The sequence below is a fragment of the Anabrus simplex genome, chromosome 2 (genome assembly GCF_040414725.1).
Source record: "Anabrus simplex isolate iqAnaSimp1 chromosome 2, ASM4041472v1, whole genome shotgun sequence".
Classification (NCBI taxonomy): domain Eukaryota; kingdom Metazoa; phylum Arthropoda; class Insecta; order Orthoptera; family Tettigoniidae; genus Anabrus; species Anabrus simplex.
In genome coordinates this window covers 1,186,179,931-1,186,202,630 of record NC_090266.1, presented here as the reverse complement: position 1 = coordinate 1,186,202,630, position 22,700 = coordinate 1,186,179,931, and the positions used below count along the sequence as shown (strand labels likewise).

The 22,700-nt window shown below is 37.0% G+C and overlaps 1 protein-coding gene across 5 annotated transcripts in view; it reads left to right on the top strand.

The window, feature by feature from the left end:
- The window catches only part of LOC136863395 (uncharacterized), a 151,713-nt gene extending 130,058 nt beyond the window's left edge, over positions 1-21,655 (top strand). For 4 of the 5 annotated variants that reach the window (XM_068225919.1, XM_068225920.1, XM_068225918.1 and 1 more), the window contains 3 exons: positions 7,454-7,569; positions 7,679-7,819; positions 18,911-21,655. In XM_068225919.1, the coding sequence (XP_068082020.1) occupies positions 7,454-7,569; positions 7,679-7,819; positions 18,911-19,608 (955 nt within the window). In that variant the 3' untranslated portion in view covers positions 19,609-21,655. The remainder of the gene's footprint in view (positions 1-7,453; positions 7,570-7,678; positions 7,820-18,910) is intronic. The other variant, XM_068225921.1, reaches the window with a different exon arrangement.
- Positions 21,656-22,700: the final 1,045 nt, after the last annotated feature.

The following is a 22,700-nucleotide window of genomic DNA, read 5'->3' as shown; positions in this document are numbered from 1 at the left end:
TCAGGTATTACATACACCCTCAAATATCTGCAGAACAAGTGGGCTTTGTTGAAGGCAAAGAAACACGTGACCAGATTTTCAGCATGAGGCAAATTGTTGAAAAAGCAGAAGGATTTTGCATCCCTGTCTTTATTTACTTCTTAGACTACAAAAATGCCTTTGATTGTGTTGTCTGGACCAAGCTGTGGAAACTGCTTGATAAAATGGGTGTTCCATCACACTTATCACTGCTGAAAAGGATTGATGGTCACAGATCTGAATTCTTCAGTGTGTATAAGGGCATCGCGCAGGGCTGCATTCTTTCTCTCCACTCATTTACAACAGTATGATGAACATGTCATGAAGAAAGCTCTCAATGGCTGGATTGGAGGCATTTCAAATTGGTGGAAGAAAAATCAATAATCTGCGCTTTACTGAAGACACTATTTGCCAGCAGTGAAGTTGAATTTGAAGACTTTCTTACAAGGGTAAAGCACACAACTCATGTATGTGGACTGGAGATCAACCTAGTCAGGTCCAATGTTATGAGAGAACAGCACAGGTCCAGCTCTCAGGTCGTATAAGGGAACCAGACATTAAGGACACTGGTCTGGCTTTTCAGGGCTTCATAGAGAAGCAGAAAACCATCAAGGGTGGTGGAAAATTACAAAGCATGCAATGTCACAACACTCAAGAATGAGTGAAACGGCTGATTGAGTCGTGCATTAAACTGCGGGAAATGTTCATTTAGCTAATATCTGACCCATGTGCAGGAAGAGCTCTCTGTTTATTAATGTGTGACTGTGTTCTTGCTGTGCTAATGAATTTGCTTATTATGAGCTTTGTTCTTGTCAACATTTGGTAATTTAGCTTTATTAATTGAGTTGGTGTTCAGTCTTTGTTTTGGTGTTCAGGATTTAGTTAACTGTTGCGAGTAAAACATTTAATATGCTTTTACTTTAAATTTCAAGTTCATGATGTGTAGTAACCAACCAGTGCAAAACTGATATTAACTATACTTACCATTTGGGGAGTTCTACATAACCTCAACTTTCATTCAAATTTTGCTCTATCTTATCATAGTTACACTTGAGTTAGACAATATGTAAATAATTAGGTCCACAACCATAGTAATCACTCCTTATTCTGAGCTGTGATCACTGCTTATAGTGTACAAGCTTAATTTTCATTCACTATTCATCCAGTCTTAATACCACACATAAGATTTTTGCCAGAGTTTGATGAAGGCATGCTGTAATTAGTCCTTTAAAAACTAGTGTCTACATTTCAGACTTAACCACTGCTTGCACTTAACCTCAAGTTACATCCACATTTGTTCAATCTTATCACACAGAATATTTAAGAATATTAGTCCTTCAGGGGACAGGTAGCAGGTAGGGACCCTCTTCGGAGGCAGCCCTACCCAGGGAGTGGCGCCCCTGCCTATGTGAATCTCAGAGCACACTGACCTGGTGTGTAACATCTGGTATGGGTCCCAGCTCAGGGTTACGAGCGAAGACCTCAACGGCATCTACGGCGGAGAAGGTGGACTTCGGTACGGCGGAGATGGCGAAGGGGCATACCCGTAGCGTCTGTACTCCAGAGGAGCGGCTATGAAAGGCGTCTGTCTCCATGTTAGGGGTGGCCTAATTTTGAACCTGGCAGTAGGTATAAAATGCCTTTGGGTGTGGCGAGCCCATCGTAACAATAACCTATATGGACAAAGCAGATATGGTGCCTCGGAAAAGGTTAGGGCGTCCCCTGCTAAAAGCGACACGCAGCTCTTCAGGTGCTGGGGGAACTGTGAAAAATGGGCAACCAGCACCAAACTACATCAAAATTGCAACAGTTAATGTACTGACACTGACGGGAAAGACAGAACTGGTTGACTTCATGATAGAAAAAGATATAGCCATACTTGGAATGTGTGAGACCAAGAAGAGGGGTACAGGGGAGATCCCTCTCAGAGAAGGATACAGGCTGTATTACAGCGGAGGACCTGAAGCAAAAAATGGAGTGGCCATCATACTTAGAAGAGAAATCCAAGAATATCTGGAATATACAGAGTACCTCAGCGATAGGATGATGATGATGATGAGACTCCAGTTTGAAAATGGCATGAAAGATCTATTTCAGTTGTATGCCCCACAAACTGGTTACATAGATGAACATCTAGAGGGCTTCTTAGAGGAAGTGGAGATCAGATAGAAGATAAGGAAGTACTATTGATGGGAGATCTAAATGCACAAGTTGCAATGGAAAGACAAGGAAAGGAAGATGTTGTAGTGCCCTTTGAATATGGAAATGTAAATCCAGAAGGCGAGTTGTTGGTGGATTTTTGCATGAGGAATCAAATGATTGTTGGAAACACCTGGTTTAGGAAGAAGAATAGTCAGAAGATTACAAGGTATGGTTGGGGAGACAGACGAACAAAGACCATGATTGATTATATAATCATAGAGAAAGAACACCAGAAGAACCTTGTAGATGTAACAGCCATGCCTGAAGAAGCCTTTGGTGGAGATCATAGAGTTGTGATCGGAAAATTGAAAGTTGGAAAGATTGAAAAACCCCAATTAAGAAGAGAGAAAAGAATTAATGCAAGTTGAAGGAGAAAAGCATACAAGAATTTCAAAGGGAAATAATACCCTTGGTACCCAGGACAGAGGTGGGGAATGTTGAAGAGGAATGGAAAAGATTTAAGGAAGCACTGGTTGGATGTGCAGAAACGGTGTGTGGTAGAACATCAGGAAATGTGAAATACAAAGAAACACACTGGTGGAATGATAGGGTAAAGATTAAAGTGAAGGAAAAGAAAATGGCATGGAAGAAAGTAGAAGATATGTGGAGGCAAAGAATTTGGCCAAGAAAGTAGTGGAGGAAGAAGAGGAAAAGCTGGGCCTTATTCACACAGAAATTGAGAGATGATACACAGGGCAGCAAGAAATTACTGTATGGTATCTTAAGAAACAAAGAGCGATCAAGTAAACACCAGATTTGTGAAGGATGAAGGTGGCATAATTTTAACAAAGCCAGAAGAAATAAGAAAGAGATGGAGAGAGTATTTTCAGAAGCTGCTGAACATAAGAACGGATGAGTCATTCAATGGATGACCAGGAAAGGGAATTAGTTGAAGAAATGGATAAAGAAATTACAATGAATGAAATTGAAATGGCAGTAAGAAAGATGAAGAATGGAAAAACTGCTGGAATAGATGAAATTTCAGTGGAGATGATAAAGGCAGCTGGAGCTGTAGGCCTGCAGTGGACATATCGGGTTCTCAGGAATGTCTGGGAGAATAAGGAGGTCCTTGAGGACTGGCAAAAAGGAATAATCATCCAAATTTTCAAGAAAGTTGATAAAGTTTTGAAGAACTACAGGGGAATTACTATAATATCCCATGTTGCTAAGATAATGGAAAGGATACTGGAAAGTAGAATAAGGTTGAGGGTTGAGAATCAGATGCAGGAAAATCAGTTTGGTTTCAGAAGTGGAAGGTCAACAATAGAGCCCATTTTCATTATGAGACAACTAAGGGAAAAGCATTGGGAGTACGGGAATGATATGGTGATGACATTCATTGATATTGAAAAGGCATATGACAGTGTCCCTAGTACGAAAGTTTGGGACAGTCTGGTGCAAAAAAGAATTGGACAGGGATTAATAAAAATGATCATGGCATTGTATAAGGAATGTTGTAGTTGCGTGCAAACACAAGTTGGCAGGACAAGTTGGTTCAAAATAACTAGTGGGCTGAGACAGGGAAGTGTTCTGTCACCAATCCTGTTTACAGTAGTAATGGATGACATCATGAGAACAGCAAAAGCAGCATATGGAGGAAGAGAAATGAACATGATGTTATTTGCAGATGATATTGTGATTTGGGGAGAAGACGACAGGAAGGTTCAAGAACAGTTGAATGTGGTGAATGGGAAGATTGAAGAATGTGGATTGAAAATAAGTGTAGAAAAGAGTAAAACTCTTGTTATGACTAGAGGGGAGAAAGAAGAGAAAGGTCAGATTAAATTTGCAGACAAGCCCCTGGAAGTAGTGGAAACGTTTAAATACCTGGGGAGTGAATTAATGGAGAATGCTCGACTGGATGCTGAGATTAGTAAAAGGATTCAAGCTGGAAGTTGTTTCTATCATAGTGTAAAAAACATGTTATGGGACAAAGATGTGCCAATGGAAGCAAAGGATACTATGTACAAGATGTATTATGTACCCGTAACAACTTACGGAGCAGAAACTTGGACAATGACAAAGAAGGATGAGAGTCGAATACAGGCAGCCGAAATGAAATTCTTGAGGAGTATGATACAGAAGAGTAGAAGAGACAAAATAAGGAATGAGAAAATCCGGGAAGAAATAGGAGTGGAAAAAATGAATGATAGAATAGAGAAGAGCCGACTAAGATGGTTTGGGCACATAAAGCGAATGAGCGACGAAAGAATGCCAAAAAAGGTGATGGAAATGCAAATCCAAGGAAGGAGAGGCCGTGGACGACCACGATTGAGATGGAAGGATACCATCCAACGCAGCATTATAGAAAGAAACCTGGACTGGGACACAGTGCTGGAGGAGGAGTGGTGGAAAGACCGAAGAAAGTGGAGAGGAACCATATTTCCCCTACCCGGCTGCAGCTCGATAAAGGATGATGGTGATGATGATGATGATGATGAGTCCTTCAGGGAATGGGAAACCTTTGATAATTATTCATATTGGCAATGTTCTATGCTGTCTTGCTTTTAATTCTTTTGTATAAATAAGACAATTTCTTGGGAAGGGCTGCTGGATCCCTGGTAAGCATAAAGGAAGAATATCTCCTCTCTGCTCCTTCAGGTATCATAAAACATCATTTTTCTGAAATTCCAAATGTGAGGATACCAAAGCACCACCCCATATATTACAAGCAATAACACAACAGCAAGGAAGTAAACTCATTTTAAAGAGATGATTATTATTTTAATGCGAACAATGGACAGTAAGCCAACCAATTTGAATTGTGGATATTTATTAAAGAAATCACTGTTTTAAATCATTGCACCCTGTTACAAACCACAGCAAACTGAAATTTAAGTAAATAGATGCAAAGAAACAGCAAAAATAAGGAAAGGTATAAAACAGGGTGTCCTTCTTCCAGCCCACTTAATATGTACATGGAAGAGGCAATAGCAGTGATGAAAACAACTGTTGGTATTAAAATTAATGGGAAGCAGTTAGTTACTAACAGTGCAAAGGAAATGAGTTGAACAATCACAGTATTGGCTGAAATCCTCTCAAAGTGAAACCTCAAAATAAATACTAAGAAGACAAAGACAATGGTTACAAGTACAGCTACCCAGTAATCAGAGGCTAAAAAAAATTTAAAAAAAAAGATCAACAAATCAAAAATTGAACATGTGAGCCAATTTTGTTATGGTATGTCAAAGCACTGTCACCAGTGACAACAGAAGTATCTATGAGGTGAAGAAAAGAATAGCCATGGCTCAGAAAGCCTTCAAATGCAAAGAAACTTTTGCTAAGCAGTAAGTACAAGCATAGAAACAAGGAAGGCATTTGTGGAAAGCTTATGTAGAAAAGAATGACCCATATAAGGTGGACACAAAAGAAAAGTAACACACAGCTTCTCCAAGAAACAGGTGAATGAAATAAGCCTCATTGAAGAGATTTAAAGAAGGAAGTAAAAGACTGGGTCAGATTAAAGACACAATGGTTTCTTTTGAAACATCTTTGGAGGAAAGGTTGTATGCAAGAGGCAAAGAGGATGACCAAGAGTTTTTTTCTAAATCTTGGCCACCAGAATTATCTGTGGCTATTATTTAGAGCTGAAGTGAACTGTTCATGATAGAACACACTTCGCAGGAAGCTTAGCCTCAATTGGTACGTAAAATGGGTCCACATATTCAATACCACACTAAGAAAACATTTAACTATATTTGGTCAAAATTTAGTTACATTGTCATATAATTAGTACATGGCACCAGTTTTGGCTGTTTGGGCCATAATCAGCCATAAAGATTTTAAAAGTTGGCATACTTAAAATCATAAAAGGCCATGAAACTGACAGACATCTAAAAAGTTGTACATTAAAATCAATCTCTCATAAAAAAACAAAACAAAAAACTTGGTGGCATTTGTGACCATACATTAAACTTGGCATGCTTAATGTTTTTATTACTCAAAGGTTTAAATTAATTGTACAATATTTGTGATGCATGGACACAAGTGCTACCAATTTTTCTATCAGAGATTGTTTTTAATGCATAACTTTTTTGATGTCCTGGATTGTTTCGTGGTCTTTTATGTTTTAGTTGTGCCAATTTTTAAAGTCTTTGAGGCTGATGACAGCCCAAAGGGCTGAAACCGGTCTCAAGTATTAATTATGACAATGTAACTGATTTTTGACCAAACATAGTTGCATGTCTTGGTGTCCAATTGAATTTACATACCATTTGTAACTACTGTCAATATGGATCATAAAGAAATTTTTATCATACAAAGGCTTAGCCTTTTTAAGTGTGAATGAATGAATTAAGTAAGTGTGGTACCTATTTCTCAAGTTATTTCTAAGTTATCTAGTTTCCACTCTAGACTTAATTTGACTGACCACAAAATTGTTCTCTTTAATAAAAATGTGAGCTTAGTACAGAACAAATTTCCATCTTTACCATTTTATCTAATATGCTATTTTGCCCAATATTGCTTCCAGTTTGCAAATGGTTTGTAAACTTGACACTTCAGCATTATCACAAGTATAATCAATTCTGACTAAAATATGAAGTTGCTAATCTGATAGGCAAGTGGTTGGAGATCGACCGGCGGCATAAACATAAACTGGTATTCAAATTCGTTAATGTTCAGTACAGTGCAGTGACATATCTAAAAACACAGGATAATTCAAATAATCATAAGGTATGAAAATTTGGCTACTTCTATGATATCCTGGTTCTTCAGTCCTTGAATTCAGGATTGTTTTTCTGTGCAGTAGGACTGGAAATCTAAAAACTGATTCTCTTTTTAAATGGTTAAAAGAATATCCCATACTTTAATAACAGTAGCTTATTTTTGTAGTGTAGTAACCTTCATTACTCAAGACTGACAATCGAACCTATCAAGCCCTTCAGAGCATTTTTTTTTTTCATTGGAATCTGTTATTAAGTAATAAACCAACTTTGACTTTCATCAGCATGCCACAAATTTCATTTATTAAATGGTGTTTTAAGAAGCAATAATTCCTGAATGTTTCATCTTGTCCTTACATTTATATCCTTATCCTGCCCTTTTTACAAATCTTAAAATTTTCATAGGCCATTTCAAGTTTATGTTGTTGGGACTGAACTAATTTTGCAATGTAACACAAAATATTATATATAATATTATTTTGTATATAAATAAGTATAAAATTAATCTTACTAATTAACATTTAAAATTATTTCTAAGATTGTCACTGTAAAATAATTCTTCTTTCAAGTTGTCATAGAAGAAACAAAAAAAGATCAAGGGTTCAATCCTCACTTGTGGGTAACAGAACACGAACAGTACCAGATAAGCATGAAGGAGGTGGTCATCTTGTAGCAGCATTCAGAGGTAAATATAACTTTAGATGTAAGATGTCCAAAGCATGATATTTCTCTGCAAATGGGTTCTCTGGAGCTATTTCTTAAAAAATTTCCTTGATTGAAATGTTTCTTTTCAGACTTTGTTAGCACTTCTAGGCGCATTGCATACGTGAATGGTGATTTTGAAACGGAGGACTTGATATTTGATCTGGACACAGCTGAATCCTTGCCTGGAACTGGCAACAAGTTCATACAAATACAAGATGATGAAACAGATGGTAAAATTGTCCCTATACTTGCTTAATCTTCAGTTCTAATATTCACTCTCAGAATGTTATTTCATTATACCATTTGGTGCACTAACTTTGGGTAAATTAGGTAATAACCTACATGTGTTATTCCTAATACTTTTTTGCAGCCACAGTTCCCTTTCCTTCCTGATCATATACCAGCAGTGGAAGAGTTATTACTTCATAATACTCTGCGTAAGTTAAGAACGTTGATTTGGTGAACAAAATGTGACAAACAGAAAGCACTACAAAGTGTGGAAAAGCTTGTGTGTGGCTTCACCTTTTATCAGCATAAATTTACTGGACACCATAATTGGGAAATATAAGATTACAAATAACAGAATTATCACTATCCTGCAGAAACTTGTTTACGTACTACAAAATATTAAGTCGTGGGCATTGTTATTTTATTTTAACAAATGAGAAGGCACACAACAATATCCTCTGCACAGTGCCCTCACCCAAGTTCAGCAGTCCCATGGGAAGCATTCACCTACAGTACAAGAGTTTACATAATTTTCTGGAAGTTACTGTGTGTTCTCATGCGGAGTCATTAGTGAAGGTAGTACGGGGAAACATTCTTAAACTACTATCCAAATATTAAAGTATATTATATTTTGTTCCTTTAAAGGATTTTATTTCAATACCAATAATATCTTTTTATAACAGTATAGTAATTTTCATGACTGGTGAGGGATTTCTGTACGTTATTAGCATTCACAGGCTGATAATTGCACTGTTTCCCTCTTAGTGCAACAGTTGCTGCCATCCCAGTCTCTTACATTTTAATTCAATTAGCATTAATCAAAATAAATTAAGGTACTGAACAAAGTAGAATAGATAATATACACTTCCCAGCACAAAAACTGAGCGGGCTCTCAGATGAAAATATCGGCATCAAACTACATGTACCTCATCTTGTGTTATATGGCCTTTAGTAATAAAATATTTCTTGTCTTGATAGAGGAGTAACACCTCTTTAAAAAACCTTGGTCCAGCTGGCCCGGCTGGTAGTACCTTGTGAGGGTCCCTACCAGGGTTACGGTGAAGATAGTCAACGGTTTGGATGGCGGAAGGCAACAATCAAGTCCCAACGACAGATAAAGCGGATGAACTATCTTCATTTAGCAGTGTCTGTTCTTCAGTGAAGCGGCTGAAAAAGGCGTCTGACTCCAGAGGAGCGGCCTATTGTTGAGCTCCAGGGCTTACAACCTTGGTTCTACTACCGGGAAGGAGTTTTCTGACCCATAATGGTTTGAACAACCAAGCATCATGGAATGTCGTCACAAAAAGGACACTACCCCCAGGTAGTACCTCGTTGAGGGAATCCACCGCTCCTAAGAGCGCAATCGGGCCTGTGGATTCTGGGGAGCCTGAACCAAGATGCTTTAAGGACATTACTACACGTACAAAATTCAAGAAGAAACAGAAATACTACTTTGGGACGCTGAATGTCAATTCACTACTGAAAGTGGCAAAACGCAAAGAATTGAAGATGATGATGGACAAACACAACATAACCATCTTAGCCATCCAAGAAACAAGATACCTAGATGAAGACATAATGGACATTGAGAGGTATAGGATTTATAAAGGCAAAAAGGCTATGAAAATTGGTAAGAACATGCCTTTACTTGGCACAGCTTTTGTTGTTCATAAGAAGGTTGTTAGTTCAATCGTGGACTTCTTCAGCCCCTCTGAGAGACTTTCCATTCTAACTCTCAGCTGCGGTAACAAAGGATACACACTTATCAATGTGGATGCACCGATCAATGAGGACAACAGATGTAATCCTGAGAAAGTCAAACAGTTTTGGGACCTTCTTGAAGAACAGTTGGAGAAAATACCATCTAAGAACGTCAAGATCTTATTAGGCGACTTTAACGCTCAGCTGGGAATAGAACCACAATTCAGATCAACAATTGGAAACTATCCTGCTCACAAAATGACTAATAGAAATGGTATAAGACTTGTAAATCTATGTCGTACCTTCAATCTTCAGATAATGTCAACATTCTACAAACACAAGCCAAGCAAACAAAAAACTTGATCACCAGGCAATGTGTGTGGAGAGAAACAGATTGATCACGTAGCAATATCCAGGAGAGCGATTAAGGAAATAATGAACGTTAAAGTGCAGAGAGGTGCCCAGTTTGATTCAGATCATTACCTCTCCAAGATCAAAATTAACTTCATTTCTCTCAATAAGGCCCTGAAACCAAGAAACAGAATTTATAAATACGATCTTGGAAAGTTAAAAATCAATCAAAATGTCTTAGAACAATACCACCAGCAACTGACATTTGAATCTCATGAATGGACGAACATTGCCTCCAAGATCCAACAAGCAGCTAATACTGCAATCCTGACAGCTAAGAAGAGAAAGCATAGGTGGTGGAATGAGGTGTGTGATGAAGTGCTGACCCAAAGAACAAATGCCTGGAAAAAGTTGAACTCGACCCGAAGATCTGAAGATTTCGACGTGTTCCGTGAAGTTATTATTATTTATAAATTTCATTTTCCGTATTGACAGATTCAAAGTATAGATAAGAAAAGTGTTTTTCCACCAATCAATACACAATTTATTTTAAATAGATTAAACTAGTACCAGTTTCGGCTCTTTGACTGCCATCATCAGCTAGTACATGATTTGTTTCCAGCCATTAGACAATTCACAAGTTGTTATTGTATTAGACATCCGGATGTCTAATGGGGGATGGAAATGTATACAGTAGCATGTAATTAAAATATCAGTAGTCAAGGTAAAAAGTTACAATAAGTTAGAACATGAGTATGTAGGACATATTAAAACATATGGGTCATAATATAAAAAACTTAAAAAGTTTTAACACATTAAAATTTGGTAAGTATAGGTAGACACTTTTTAAAAATTTTTAGTTCATGTTACATGGGTTCCATTCTTTATCTTCTGTGTAGTTCCTTTGCTTTTGTTATGTTGATTTTAGCTGTGTATGGTAATCTTTGAGAAAGTTCTGAAGCTGGTATGCGTCATGTTGATATGGACCTTTGTTATGAAGAAATTTTTTTAAATTTATTTTTTATATTTTTTATATTGTGTTATATATTCCAACTTGTGATGTACTCTGGTAAGTTTTAACATAGTAAACAGCAGGTCTTGAGTTAGAAGTAGTTGGTGGCAACACCTCTCTCGTCTCTCGTTTCTTCAAACACATCGGCATAAGACTTCCACAACAACTAAAACTACAACCACAAATGTAGACGAGAGAGGTGTTGCCACCAACTACTTCTAACTCAAGACCTGCTGTTTACTATATTAAAACTTACCAGAGTACATCACAAGTTGGAATATATAACACAATATAATTAAAAAAAAAAAAAAATTTCTTCATAACAAAGGTCCATATCAACATGATGCATACCAGCTTCAGAACTTTCCCGAAGATTACCATACAGAGTTAAAATCAACATAACATAAAAGCAAAGGAACTACACAGAAGATAAAAAATGGAACCTATGTAACATGAACAAAAAATTTTTAACAAGTGTCTACCTATACTTATCAAATTTTAATGTGTTAAAACTTTTTAAGTGTTTTATATTATGACCCATATGTTTTAATATGTCCTACATAATCATGTTCTAACTTATTGTAACTTTTTACCTTGACTACTGATATTTTAATTACATGCTACTGTATACATTTCCATCCCCCATTAGACATCCGGATGTCTAATACAATAACAACTTGTGAATTGTCTAATGGCTGGAAACAAATCATGTACTAGCTGATGATGGCCGTCAAAGAGCCGAAACCGGTACTAGTTTAATCTATTTAAAATAAATTGTGTATTGATTGGTGGAAAAACACTTTTCTTATCTATACTTTGTGTTCCGTGAAGCTCGAAAAGAAGCAGCCAGAACTTTCCGAAGGGCCAAGCGACTATATGAGAAACAGCAGTTAGAACAGATCGATCAGGATTTCTGGAAAAACAATTCCAGAGACTTCTATCAAACATTCAAGACTAATTTGAGCAGGTACCAAGCCCCCAGCCTTTGTTTTAGAGATGAAAATGGAAAGCTGGGCTTGACCAACAAAGAAAACTGTACGATCATATCTCGGTACTTTGAAAACCTTCTTAATTGTGATGAACCAAAAGAAAGATTCCCTGTATGCGACCCAATCTACAAACTACCCAACTCATCCCCTCCTTGTAAAGAGGAGATCAGATTATAAACAGCTTAAAGAATAAGGCAGCTGGTGAAGATTCGATAGTGGCAGAACTACTGAAGCTGGCAAATGATGAAACTCTAGATGTACTAGTCAACCTTTTTGAAGATATCTGGAGAACTGGGGTGATACCAACTGAATGGCTGTCAGCACTAATCCTTTGCACAAGAAAGATGATAAAAAGAATGTCAACAACTATAGGGGCATCTCATTAGTATCTGTTCCCTATAAGATTTTCTCCAAAGCACTTCAGATCAGAATAGAAACTCACCTTGACCAACAGACTGGGGAATATCAGGCTGGCTTCAGAAAAAGCTGTTCGTGCCCAGAACAGATATTTAACCCGAAGAGCATCATCAGGTACAAGAAGACAGGAGGACACAATTACATGGTTGTGTTTGTTGACTTTCAGAAAGCATATGACTCCATTGACCGCGAGTCATTAATATTTTGGAAGAGTTTGGAGTGGATGATATGTCAAGAAATTTGATCAAACAAACTCTAACCAACACAGTGTCGAAAGTAAAGTTTATGGGCGAGATCCCAGAACTGTTTACAATCAGAACGGGTGTCAGACAAGGAGATGGACTATCCCCACCCCTCTTCAACTGTGTTTTGGAAAAAGTCATTCGAGAGTGGAGTAAGTTGTTAGACCAAGAAGAAAGAAAGGAAGATCAGTTCAGACTTGGTCCTAAGCACAAAGGGGTGTATGTTGACTGCCTGGCCTTTGCGGATGATCTGGCCATTTTTGCTAACAACGTAGATTCAGCAGTCAACAAGATCAATAGGCTGTCAGAAGTTGCTGAAAAGGTAGGACTCCAGATTTCTATTCCGAAGACAAAAAATGACCAACATCTGTGATGGACCTGAATGGATGATCACTAATCTTGAAAAAATTGGTCGAGTCAAGAATTTCAGATATCCTGCTGAAGTCATCCAGCAGAATGGATTAGAAGAGGAAGCAATCAACGTCAGGATGAGGAAGTTAGACCAGGCATACCAAATGACAAAGAATATGTATAATAAAGTCTAAGAGTATAGGGGCCAAGTTCCAACACTATAACACAGTTGTAAAACCTGAGGGATCATATGCGTCTGAAACTTTGACCTTAAGTTGTAAAGGTCAAGCTGACCAGCTGGAAAAAAGAGAGCGCAGGATACTAAGAAAAATCCTAGGTAATAGGTGGGTTGATGGACAGTGGCGAATGAGACCAAATGAGGATTTGTACAGCAAGACAGAACCTCTCACAGCATCAATTAAGAAGAGACGGCTATTTTTTTATGGTCATCTTTTGAGGATGACTGATGATCGGCTAACAAAAATATGGAATTTTATTCAATCCAAGGCAACAAGGCTGAGATGGTTCCAGGAATGCGAAAAAGATCTGAGGCAGATAGGTATTTCAGACCAAGAAATTCATGACAGGAACGCATTCAGAAGATTGGTGAACAACTATCAAGTTTTCCAAATGGCATCAACTTCCAGAAGACAGAAAGGACCTTTGATGAGCATAAACAGGCACTTGTCACTGGGCTCAGAAGATACTGGCAGGAAGTTGAAGCCGGAAGAACAAGACCTAGACACTGAAATGAAGTTGGTTGTTACCACGCAGTCCATAGAGGCTCAACTCGATGTATTAAAAAAAAATTCTTGTCTTGCTCTCTAACATTTTGTTGGGAGCTAATAATCGGCACTATCTCCCTTCCTAGTGGCAGTACCACTAGCACCATTGAGTAAATGTGTTAAAAAAAAATAAGAAAAAACCACGTTAGAATGGGTCGGTACCAGTCTGTTTACTTGGGATCATTCCTCTGTGCATACTGTATGCTACTCAACATGAGTTCTCAGATACATTGAATCAGATTTTGAATCACTATTTAACTTAAGTGTTTTTAAAATATATTTATTAAATTATCTTAATCATTTCATATCTAATGTAAGAGAATATCAACATATAATAATGGTTAGGTATGTCTATTTTGTAGCCTGGTCTGTCAGACACATTTGCTTCTGAACAGAAATGACTGCTTCTGTACTGTTTCATTTGGTTTTGCACAAAAATATGTCTGATTCAACTAATCTTGTGGACTGTACAGAAATAAGTATTTATGACCGGAATGATGAAAGACTTCTTGAATGAGTATTTTGAAGAAGAAAGTAACATTGTCTCAGAAGATGAAGCAGAAAAACACAAAGATTCTAAACCAGAGGAGGAGGGTGAAGAGACAGATTCAGATTCAAATTCAAATGCAAGTACCAATTTTTTAAAAGGAAGAAAACAAGTTACCAACCAGAGTGATAAGCCACAATCAGCTACTGAGATGAGTATGAAGGGTTCTTGCAATATCCTTTCCTGACTGGGGTTGCAAGAAATGATATGGAAAATTATGTTGCTTGCTGGCATAATCTGTTCACTATCACTGATGAAACCTTAGATAGTACAGAGAGTAGAATTTAAAACTTCATAGCGGATTACCAAGGCATAGCAGTGCAGAGAAGCAGTGACAGTGAGCACAGTCCCTGTAACGGCAAGCGTACGTAATAGTCTCAAAGAAGCAGCATGGTTACACATATAGAAACCAAACTGAACTTGCCAGCTATTTACATGCTCAGGGTAAATAAATAAATGAATATATAAATAAACTAGTAAATGAAACTGAACTTGCTACTGTTCACAGATGATGTTGAAAGTTGTCTCTCTGATCTGCGATGCAAGCTTCACATTTTTTCGAGATTTCAAAACACACTTAGCAGTTCATAAACACTGATGCGTACTGTGGTCCTAATTTTCCTGCAGTTAGAATCATTCCTGTAAACTGTTTCTTTGCGAGTACCTCATAGATAAAATATGCATATGCTTAAATCAGGCAAACGAGGAGACCATAGGCTTTCACCGATCTGATCATCAAACACTTCCTGCAACCATCACATAGAGTTCCACACAGTATGGACTCGTCGCACCATTGTCATTCTTGATTTTCTAGACCGGGGTCGCTATCTGTCAGATAGTTACTCAATTGTAATCATGTAGGTTGAGTGGCCCTCAAATCAACCCTCAGGAACAGGCAAAAATCTCTGACCTGGCTGGAAATCAAATCAGGGCCTCTGGTTGAGAGGTAGACATGCTATCTCTACAATATGGGGCTGGACAGTATTCATTACCCAATTACAAAATCTTATTCTTGAAATAAAGATCATAAATGTAATCATTCTGTTGCATTACATGCTGATAAATATCAAGTACAAGTTCCCTGATATACTCCCCGAAGCAACTTGCGTGGAATGACTTGCAGGCTTGCCTGTATGTTCTCTAACTTCTCCTATGGGGGTTCTCCTTTGCTGTTTTTTCTGGTTTGTTAGGGAACCAGTACTACTTCACTTGTGAAAGAGTTGTTACACACATTTTGATGGTGCTGTTGAACTGGAGAATTGTCTATAGATTTTTTGAAGTTACATATTAACAGGTTTCTTCTTGTGCAAATAACACTCATCCAAAAATATTCTGTGTTATGGAGTATGTAACCATCATGATGATAACCGCGCAACACACCTCTAAAATCCAATAGTTACTAGCAAACTGCTGCATAAGTTGTCAAGACGTACTATCACGTCAAGCTTGACACAAGCCATATGGTGCTCGCTTGGGGATTCCTGTGGCCTGCGAGTAGAAGTGTTAAGTCTTAAACTATACTCCATGTATTTCCACACAACTACCAGTACATAGAAAGCATCGGTAATCTGTTTTCCAGAGAAAGAGACAAAATTCATGAATGTTATAGAAATAAGGGCTTTTTAACAGATTATCTAGCAGAGCTTGCAGAACTTCATGCTTTGTTGGAGTATTGGTGACTGATATGAAAAATTTGGCCTTGTGATGAGTATTGCCTACATTTTGATGATCGTGATACTGGGACAGCTAGAAAAGCAGATCAGCTTGCTCTGTTTGATATTTTCACCACGCAACTCCCAGAGAAATTATTCTTTAGGAGAAAATAAAAGTAACAGACAATGTTTCCAGATTTTGTTGGTGAATGCTTTTCCAACTGCATGTAATTTTAAGAATAAGTAAATTGAAACCAATGTGGGGAAGACTGTCCTGTGAACTGGTGCTTAGAGAGATTACCCAGGGAAGTTACCAAGCTGTAAGAATGCCTAGCGTTCAGCGCTGAGAAAATTTTGTACTTAGATGAAGAAGAGATGATGAATCCTCTCCAGGACGCTCAAAAAGACATAGTTGTGCAACATGGGCCATGGATTTCAGTAGCTTTAACTTTATTTTGGACACTTCCACCGAAAATAGAATAAAATTCTACAATACAGTTTACAAGTGTTGATTTGGTGGAAATATCCAAAATAAGGCTACTGAAACTAGGAAATCAACACAGAAAGAAATTATGAAAATTGTAAATAATGATGGGCCATGAAGACTAGTATCAGATTATCATCAAAACATTAATATGAGAAATGCAGGAACATGATTTCTACTTATGTGACAATACCCTCTCAAAGTTTTGAGTGCCAGTCACTTTTATAGTGTTGTTTGAATGAGTAGCTTGTCAGTTAAATTTCTTTGATTACTTTGTATTAGATTTAAAAATTATTATTATTTACAATACTAAAGTGGTGGAAGTTGGAAAGGAACTTGAGCATTGAATGTTGAGCATGGAATATAAAATTGGAACATGCAGATCAATTCAAGTAATTATGTATTTTCTTTCAGGGTTGTAGTAAACCTATTAAGTGAAATCAGATCAGAGCATGAAAGCCAATGTTCTTGCAATGACTGTTCTGTTAAAGAAAGTGAGCTCCCAGATGAAATTGTCCTTACATGGCTCTGTTTTCAGGTCAATTTTGCAGAATCGATACATGAGTGAGGGCTAGGTGGACTTGAGGTATCTTATAAGTAGCAAGAATGATTGTTGGTATGAACAGATGGGAGTTATGGCAGGAACACTTATATTGAGGAGATAAAGGCTGTTACGAAAGCAGTTGGATGGATTGAGCTCTCCATATGAACTGGATTCAGTGGTGGTGTAATGTGAGGCGAATGGAGGAGGATAGCTTACCTTGGAGAATATTGTGCCCTTCCATGATAGAGGGTAAAGATGCGTACCAGAGTTAGGTGTATGTAATTCATGTGCATGCATGTGTCGTTTGATCTAGCTTAAAATGAAGTTGCAAAATTTCCAAAAATATTCTCTGTAATAGTATGACAATGATCTACAGGATTTGAAAAATAATTACATTACTAAGTAGGCCATATAATTTTTCAGAGATTAACATCAGAAGAACCCATTTGTTAAGCACGAGTCGGTAATAAATCTTCAAAACATAGCTGTTGTGAAACATTTCTGGTGCGCTAGAGTTCTGTAGCTCTATCCTGACTCTAGGTGGTGGTATTTGAAGGTGCTCAAATACGTCAGCCTCATTTCCGTAGATTTACTAGCAAGTAAAAGAACTCGCTAACTTTACAAAAGGAGTATTTTTATTACCCCACCTATTCAATACAATTAATTGTACATACTGACACTTTTTGTGATCTGTCAGGAATTTTATTCACCAGCGAGGCCACATTTTGAAGAGATGGCATAATAAACTTGCATAAAAAAAACACACAGAGGCAGTTGAAAGTCCTTATGATATGGTTGCCGCTAATCATAAACAGTGCTGTGGACGCAGTGTATGATGTGGTATTATCTATGATGAACTGATTGGCGCATAAATGCTACCCCGACAGGTGAATGGACCAGCGTATCTGACCACCTTGTGGGACACTCTGCCTGTACTACTGGAGCATATGCCCCTAGCAGTTCACCATGCCATATAGTTCATGCATTATGGGGATCTAGCGCACTTCAGTTTGCTTGAACGCTGGATTTGGACAGCACCTTCTCACAATGGTGGATTAGGTGTTGAGGTCCAGTGATTAGGCTGTAGTGTCCTGACCTTAATCTGCTAGAGTTTCTGTGGGGACACATGAAAAGTGTGGTGTAAACTACTCTGGTTAATGACTGGAACAGGGTATCAATAATGCCTGTGCAGCCATCTGAAAGGACTCTGATATCTTTGCACAGATTTGTCAGTCCATGCTGAGGAAGCAGATGCTCATGGTGGATGGTTTGGGCATCTCCTGTGATGTGGCCAATATGTCCTGTAACTCCATCTCATGAAACTCGGTAACAACTCATTGTAGGACATTTGTTTACAGGAACATTCTTTCTTGTTTTGATTCCAGGGATCATCCAGCCTCCACCTCTGATGTTTATTACAAATGTTTTGATAGACCCTGTATATTCTGTTTCAATTGTTCTCTGGTGGGATCTTACCACATTTTATTGGGAGACTCTATTTTGATAGTGCACTATTTACAGTAATATTTGGCTCTTTGGCTGAATAGTCAGCGTACTGGTTTTGGTGTAGAGGGCTGCAGCTTCAATTCCTGATAAGACAATGGATTTTAACTGTTTGGTTAATTCTTTTGGCTCAGAGACTGGAGGTTTGTTTACCTTAAAACACTTCTCTTTGTCTATATACAACACATCACTCTACCAACCACTACAGCAACGTGCAGTAGCAAGTACATCACGCCATATAGGGTTGACATAAAGGGCATCCTGCCATGAAACTGGGCCAAATGCAAATAAAGTACCTGTCCCAATAAATTGGGAAGAAGACCAGGAAGAATTCTATTTATAGTAATCTTTTTTTTGTTCGCATACAGGTAGGAATTCTGCCTGGACTTTTTCATTATTTCTGGATGGAACTCCTATTGCTCTAAACTTAAAGCAAACTGATCTCCTTTTCTTAATTATTTTTTATATAATATAAGAGAGAAAATTAATTTACTACTGTTGGCATTTTTTTTCAGATGAAGAGGGAAACAGGAAGCGATGTCCCAGTTTTGAAGTGAAGAGTGGTCTGCCTTTTTCACATAGTCCAGCAGCTTCAAAAGTCGATTTGAAAAATATCAATGAGGTAAGCAGTGTTTACACTGCAAATCAAAATATTGTAGAGGAAAATATAGTTAAGACAGAAGATACTCATAGACAGAGAAGTTTCTTAAAAACAATCAGGCACATTTTTCACTCTTTCGTAATGAAGTCCCAATGCAGTTGTCCGTATGAATGCAGTTTTCTAAGACCCTCACCTGATCAATGTAAAGATCTTGAAGAGTCCTCTTTAGAAAGTCTACTTGATAAGTTCAATAGGGTAGTACTGAGTTTGCACTGGAGTGATAATACTTCTTGCAGCTTTAGGTCAGATACTGATTATTCAATACAAGCCGGAGCAGATGAAAAGCTTATCGAGTTAGTGCATAAAGGTACAAATTCAGATTTTTTTTCTGGACAGAAGTTTGCTGAGGAAACTCTGGAAAAGAAGAATGGTTCCTCATCTCCAGAGCTATGGGGTACTCCACTTTCTGAAGCTGAAACTTTCCATTCCCATCAAAGTTCTGGTTCGGAACGTAGCTATTTCTCCATATTCCAGAGTGGTCATACACAGACTTCAGATCCTGCTGCAATTCTGTGTCAACATTCAGAATCAAGGAGGCATAGGACTTTGTAACTGAGGAAGTGTTTCTACAAGTTGATGTATTGTTGATTTATCAATGCACACTGAAGTGTGTTCTTTTCTTGTATGAACATGGACATCTTTCTGAATTTCTCCTGTCCATAAAATTGTTAATGGAAGTTTTCAGAACAGAATGCATTTGAAGTGCTCAATATTGTTCTTTGAGGTTACAGCATTTGCAGCAAAATGAAAGAAATAATTTTTCAATTGAGGAGTTGAATTGCTAGTTGCAGCAAAGAAGTTATTGTACTGTATTATCTCTCAAGATTCTGGAGATGGTAGATTCACTTGTTTACACTATGTGGTATTGTATGAACATGTTTAGGTTACAGTTTGTTCTGCCATTGGAAGTTGCTGATGAAATGTTGGATTAAAGTTTTTTTGAAACAGAAATGTAGGATTTACTTCCAGTTTCAAAGTTACTTTTTGTTATAATACCATAGTATTTCCAATCATCACAAGGTAAATTCATGTATTTATATTGGTATTATTTGAAATGGGCTCTAAATTCAGTGTATTCTTGGTTATTTTACAGTTGTCAGTGTTGAATCTCTTGCAGTGTTTTTTGATACATGTACATTTAACATTAAAATGCTATAAAATACATCCTATGTTTCTGCAATAAATCAAAAATACCAGATTTATTATACTGTAATCACTATATATAATGCATATATCAAATTCATTATATAGCCATTCCAGTTGACACTAAACCTGTAAGTTAACTTTCTTCAGTTAGGATGACTCATCAGCAAGATCATAAAATAAGTACACTATTCTGTAATGAATAGAATAAGAATAGCAGTCAGTTGCTTGTACAGACTAAGTCCATTGTAAGATAGTTATTATATAAGGAAAGCAAAAAGTTCATATTCTACTATATTTGTGAATGACTAAGACCACAACAGTATACCTTACAGGAATTAATTCCTTTGTCAAAATTATTTGAACAATTTTCTTGGTGATGCTGAACTTGCATAATACTCAAAGTGAGTCTGTGTTACTGTGTGTCATGATTGATAGATAAGTGAACACTTTGTATGAAAAAGAAACATTAATTAAATTTCTGATCTATCTCCTTATATGCTGTAAGTACAATGCTGACATAATCAAAATTCAGTATGCAAGTAGGTTGACTGTAATAAGTTGAGAAAAACTACATATACAACGGTCATTATTCTTCAATACCAGTATCTTTCTTTCACCATTTTTTGTCTTGAAATGTCTTATGTCATTATTAAAACATTTCATGATATTTTAAATTTTCTTGTAATTTGTTTTACTGTTGAAGTCTCATAACATACTGTGATTTTGAAATTAATGTATTTCGCCCTTGAGGGTACTGTTCCTTTACCCTGGTTATTTACATTCAAATATCAAGGGTTAATTTCCCATTTGGCTAAATGAATGAGGAATCTTCTTTACTATCATACTTTATATTTAAGTTCATTTAATGACTTTTTATAATGAGTATGCAATATCATACTTTTTTTTTATAAGAGGCTAATATTATAGTATTTAACTATTTGTAGGTGTGGTAACCCAGTGAAATAAACTTCTCAACTAAAAGGCCATGGTGTAAAACACAGTTGATTAATATGACAGCTTTAGCAGTTAATGTAGTTTCCTTTGGATCACATTCATTGTAATACTGCAGGTTGTATGCCTTATCATCAGATGATTTAAAATTGGATAAAAATAAATGCTTTCTTTTATTATGCAGGTTAATTTCCCACTATAATTGATATGCAGGCTAAGACTAAGAACTTATCCATTGTAAGTTAGTTATTATGTAAAGAAACCAAAAAGTTCATATTTTACTATATTTGTGCATGACCAAGACCTTACAAGAATTAATTCCTTTGTCAAAGTTTTTACTTCTGAATGTTGTTGAATTAATTGTATATAACTTATGCAGTATATGTCAATATTAAGCAAGGAATAATATATATATTGAAGGATTATATTTATATCAGACCTGCTGAGTACATTTCTGATTCCTTTTAGACCTATTCAGATAGTGACATGGCTTTATTTTCCTGTAATCTTTTTGTGTCAGAATTGAACTTGATGATCCAAGTCTTCAATCTGACAAGGAATCTACTTCAGAGATCACAGGTGCAATGTCTAGTTAGGACCATTTGAAAGCATCAGTACTAACAGTGGGGATGGCAAAATATCAGCAGCTGATGACTCACCAAACAGATGGGAAATTTTGGAATTTGGTATACTTCACAAAATCATCATCATAGGTGGGGAAAAAAAAAAAAAAAAACCTTAAACTTGCACCATGTGCAGCAAATGACACTCCTTAATGACCACAAAAGTTTCTGCCAGCAAGTTCAAGAACAAACCCCTTAGAAATGGTGGAGTGTTCAGAATGATCGTCTAGGTATCCACTCATACAGAATGCATAGGTAATAATGTAGTGATGAGTTGAGATACAAATAAAAGGGAACCAGTCTGTAGTGCAATTTATTGTGAAACGAGCTATCCTTTAGAGGCATGGCTGTAGGTGGTGCAAAAGAGTTTTGTAGGCATAGAAGCTTCAGACATCAAGAAGCTGAATTTGTCTAGGGATTGCATGTAGTATGAATTTCAACATCCTGTTACCAACTTTATCTATTTTCAAGAGTAATATAACTAAATACTTAGGCCTAAAGTAGTACGGTATGGTAATTATGTTTAGGAAGCATTGTCCTATCTTATCTATTACACCATGTTAAATCATATATTTACTGTATTATATTTTGTAATTACATTGTGGATATAGCTTGCCATTGTAATTTACTTGTTTTGCACCAAGAAGAACCTTGGCTCAGGTGCCTATATTCAAATTAAATTAAATACACTTTTGAAAAGATACTTCGCTCTAAAAAAGTATGTTATTGTCACCAGCAATGGGCCACATCACCAGGTTATATCAGTATTTCTTTCTACGCATTCTGTGAAAGCGGATGCCTAGTTGATCATCCCTTACACCCAAGTTCATCTTTGCTGTTACTGGTGTAAACTTCTGTGATCACTATGCACCTTATCTTTTATTTGCTGTTCATGGTGCAATTTTATGGTATGTTTTGATCATT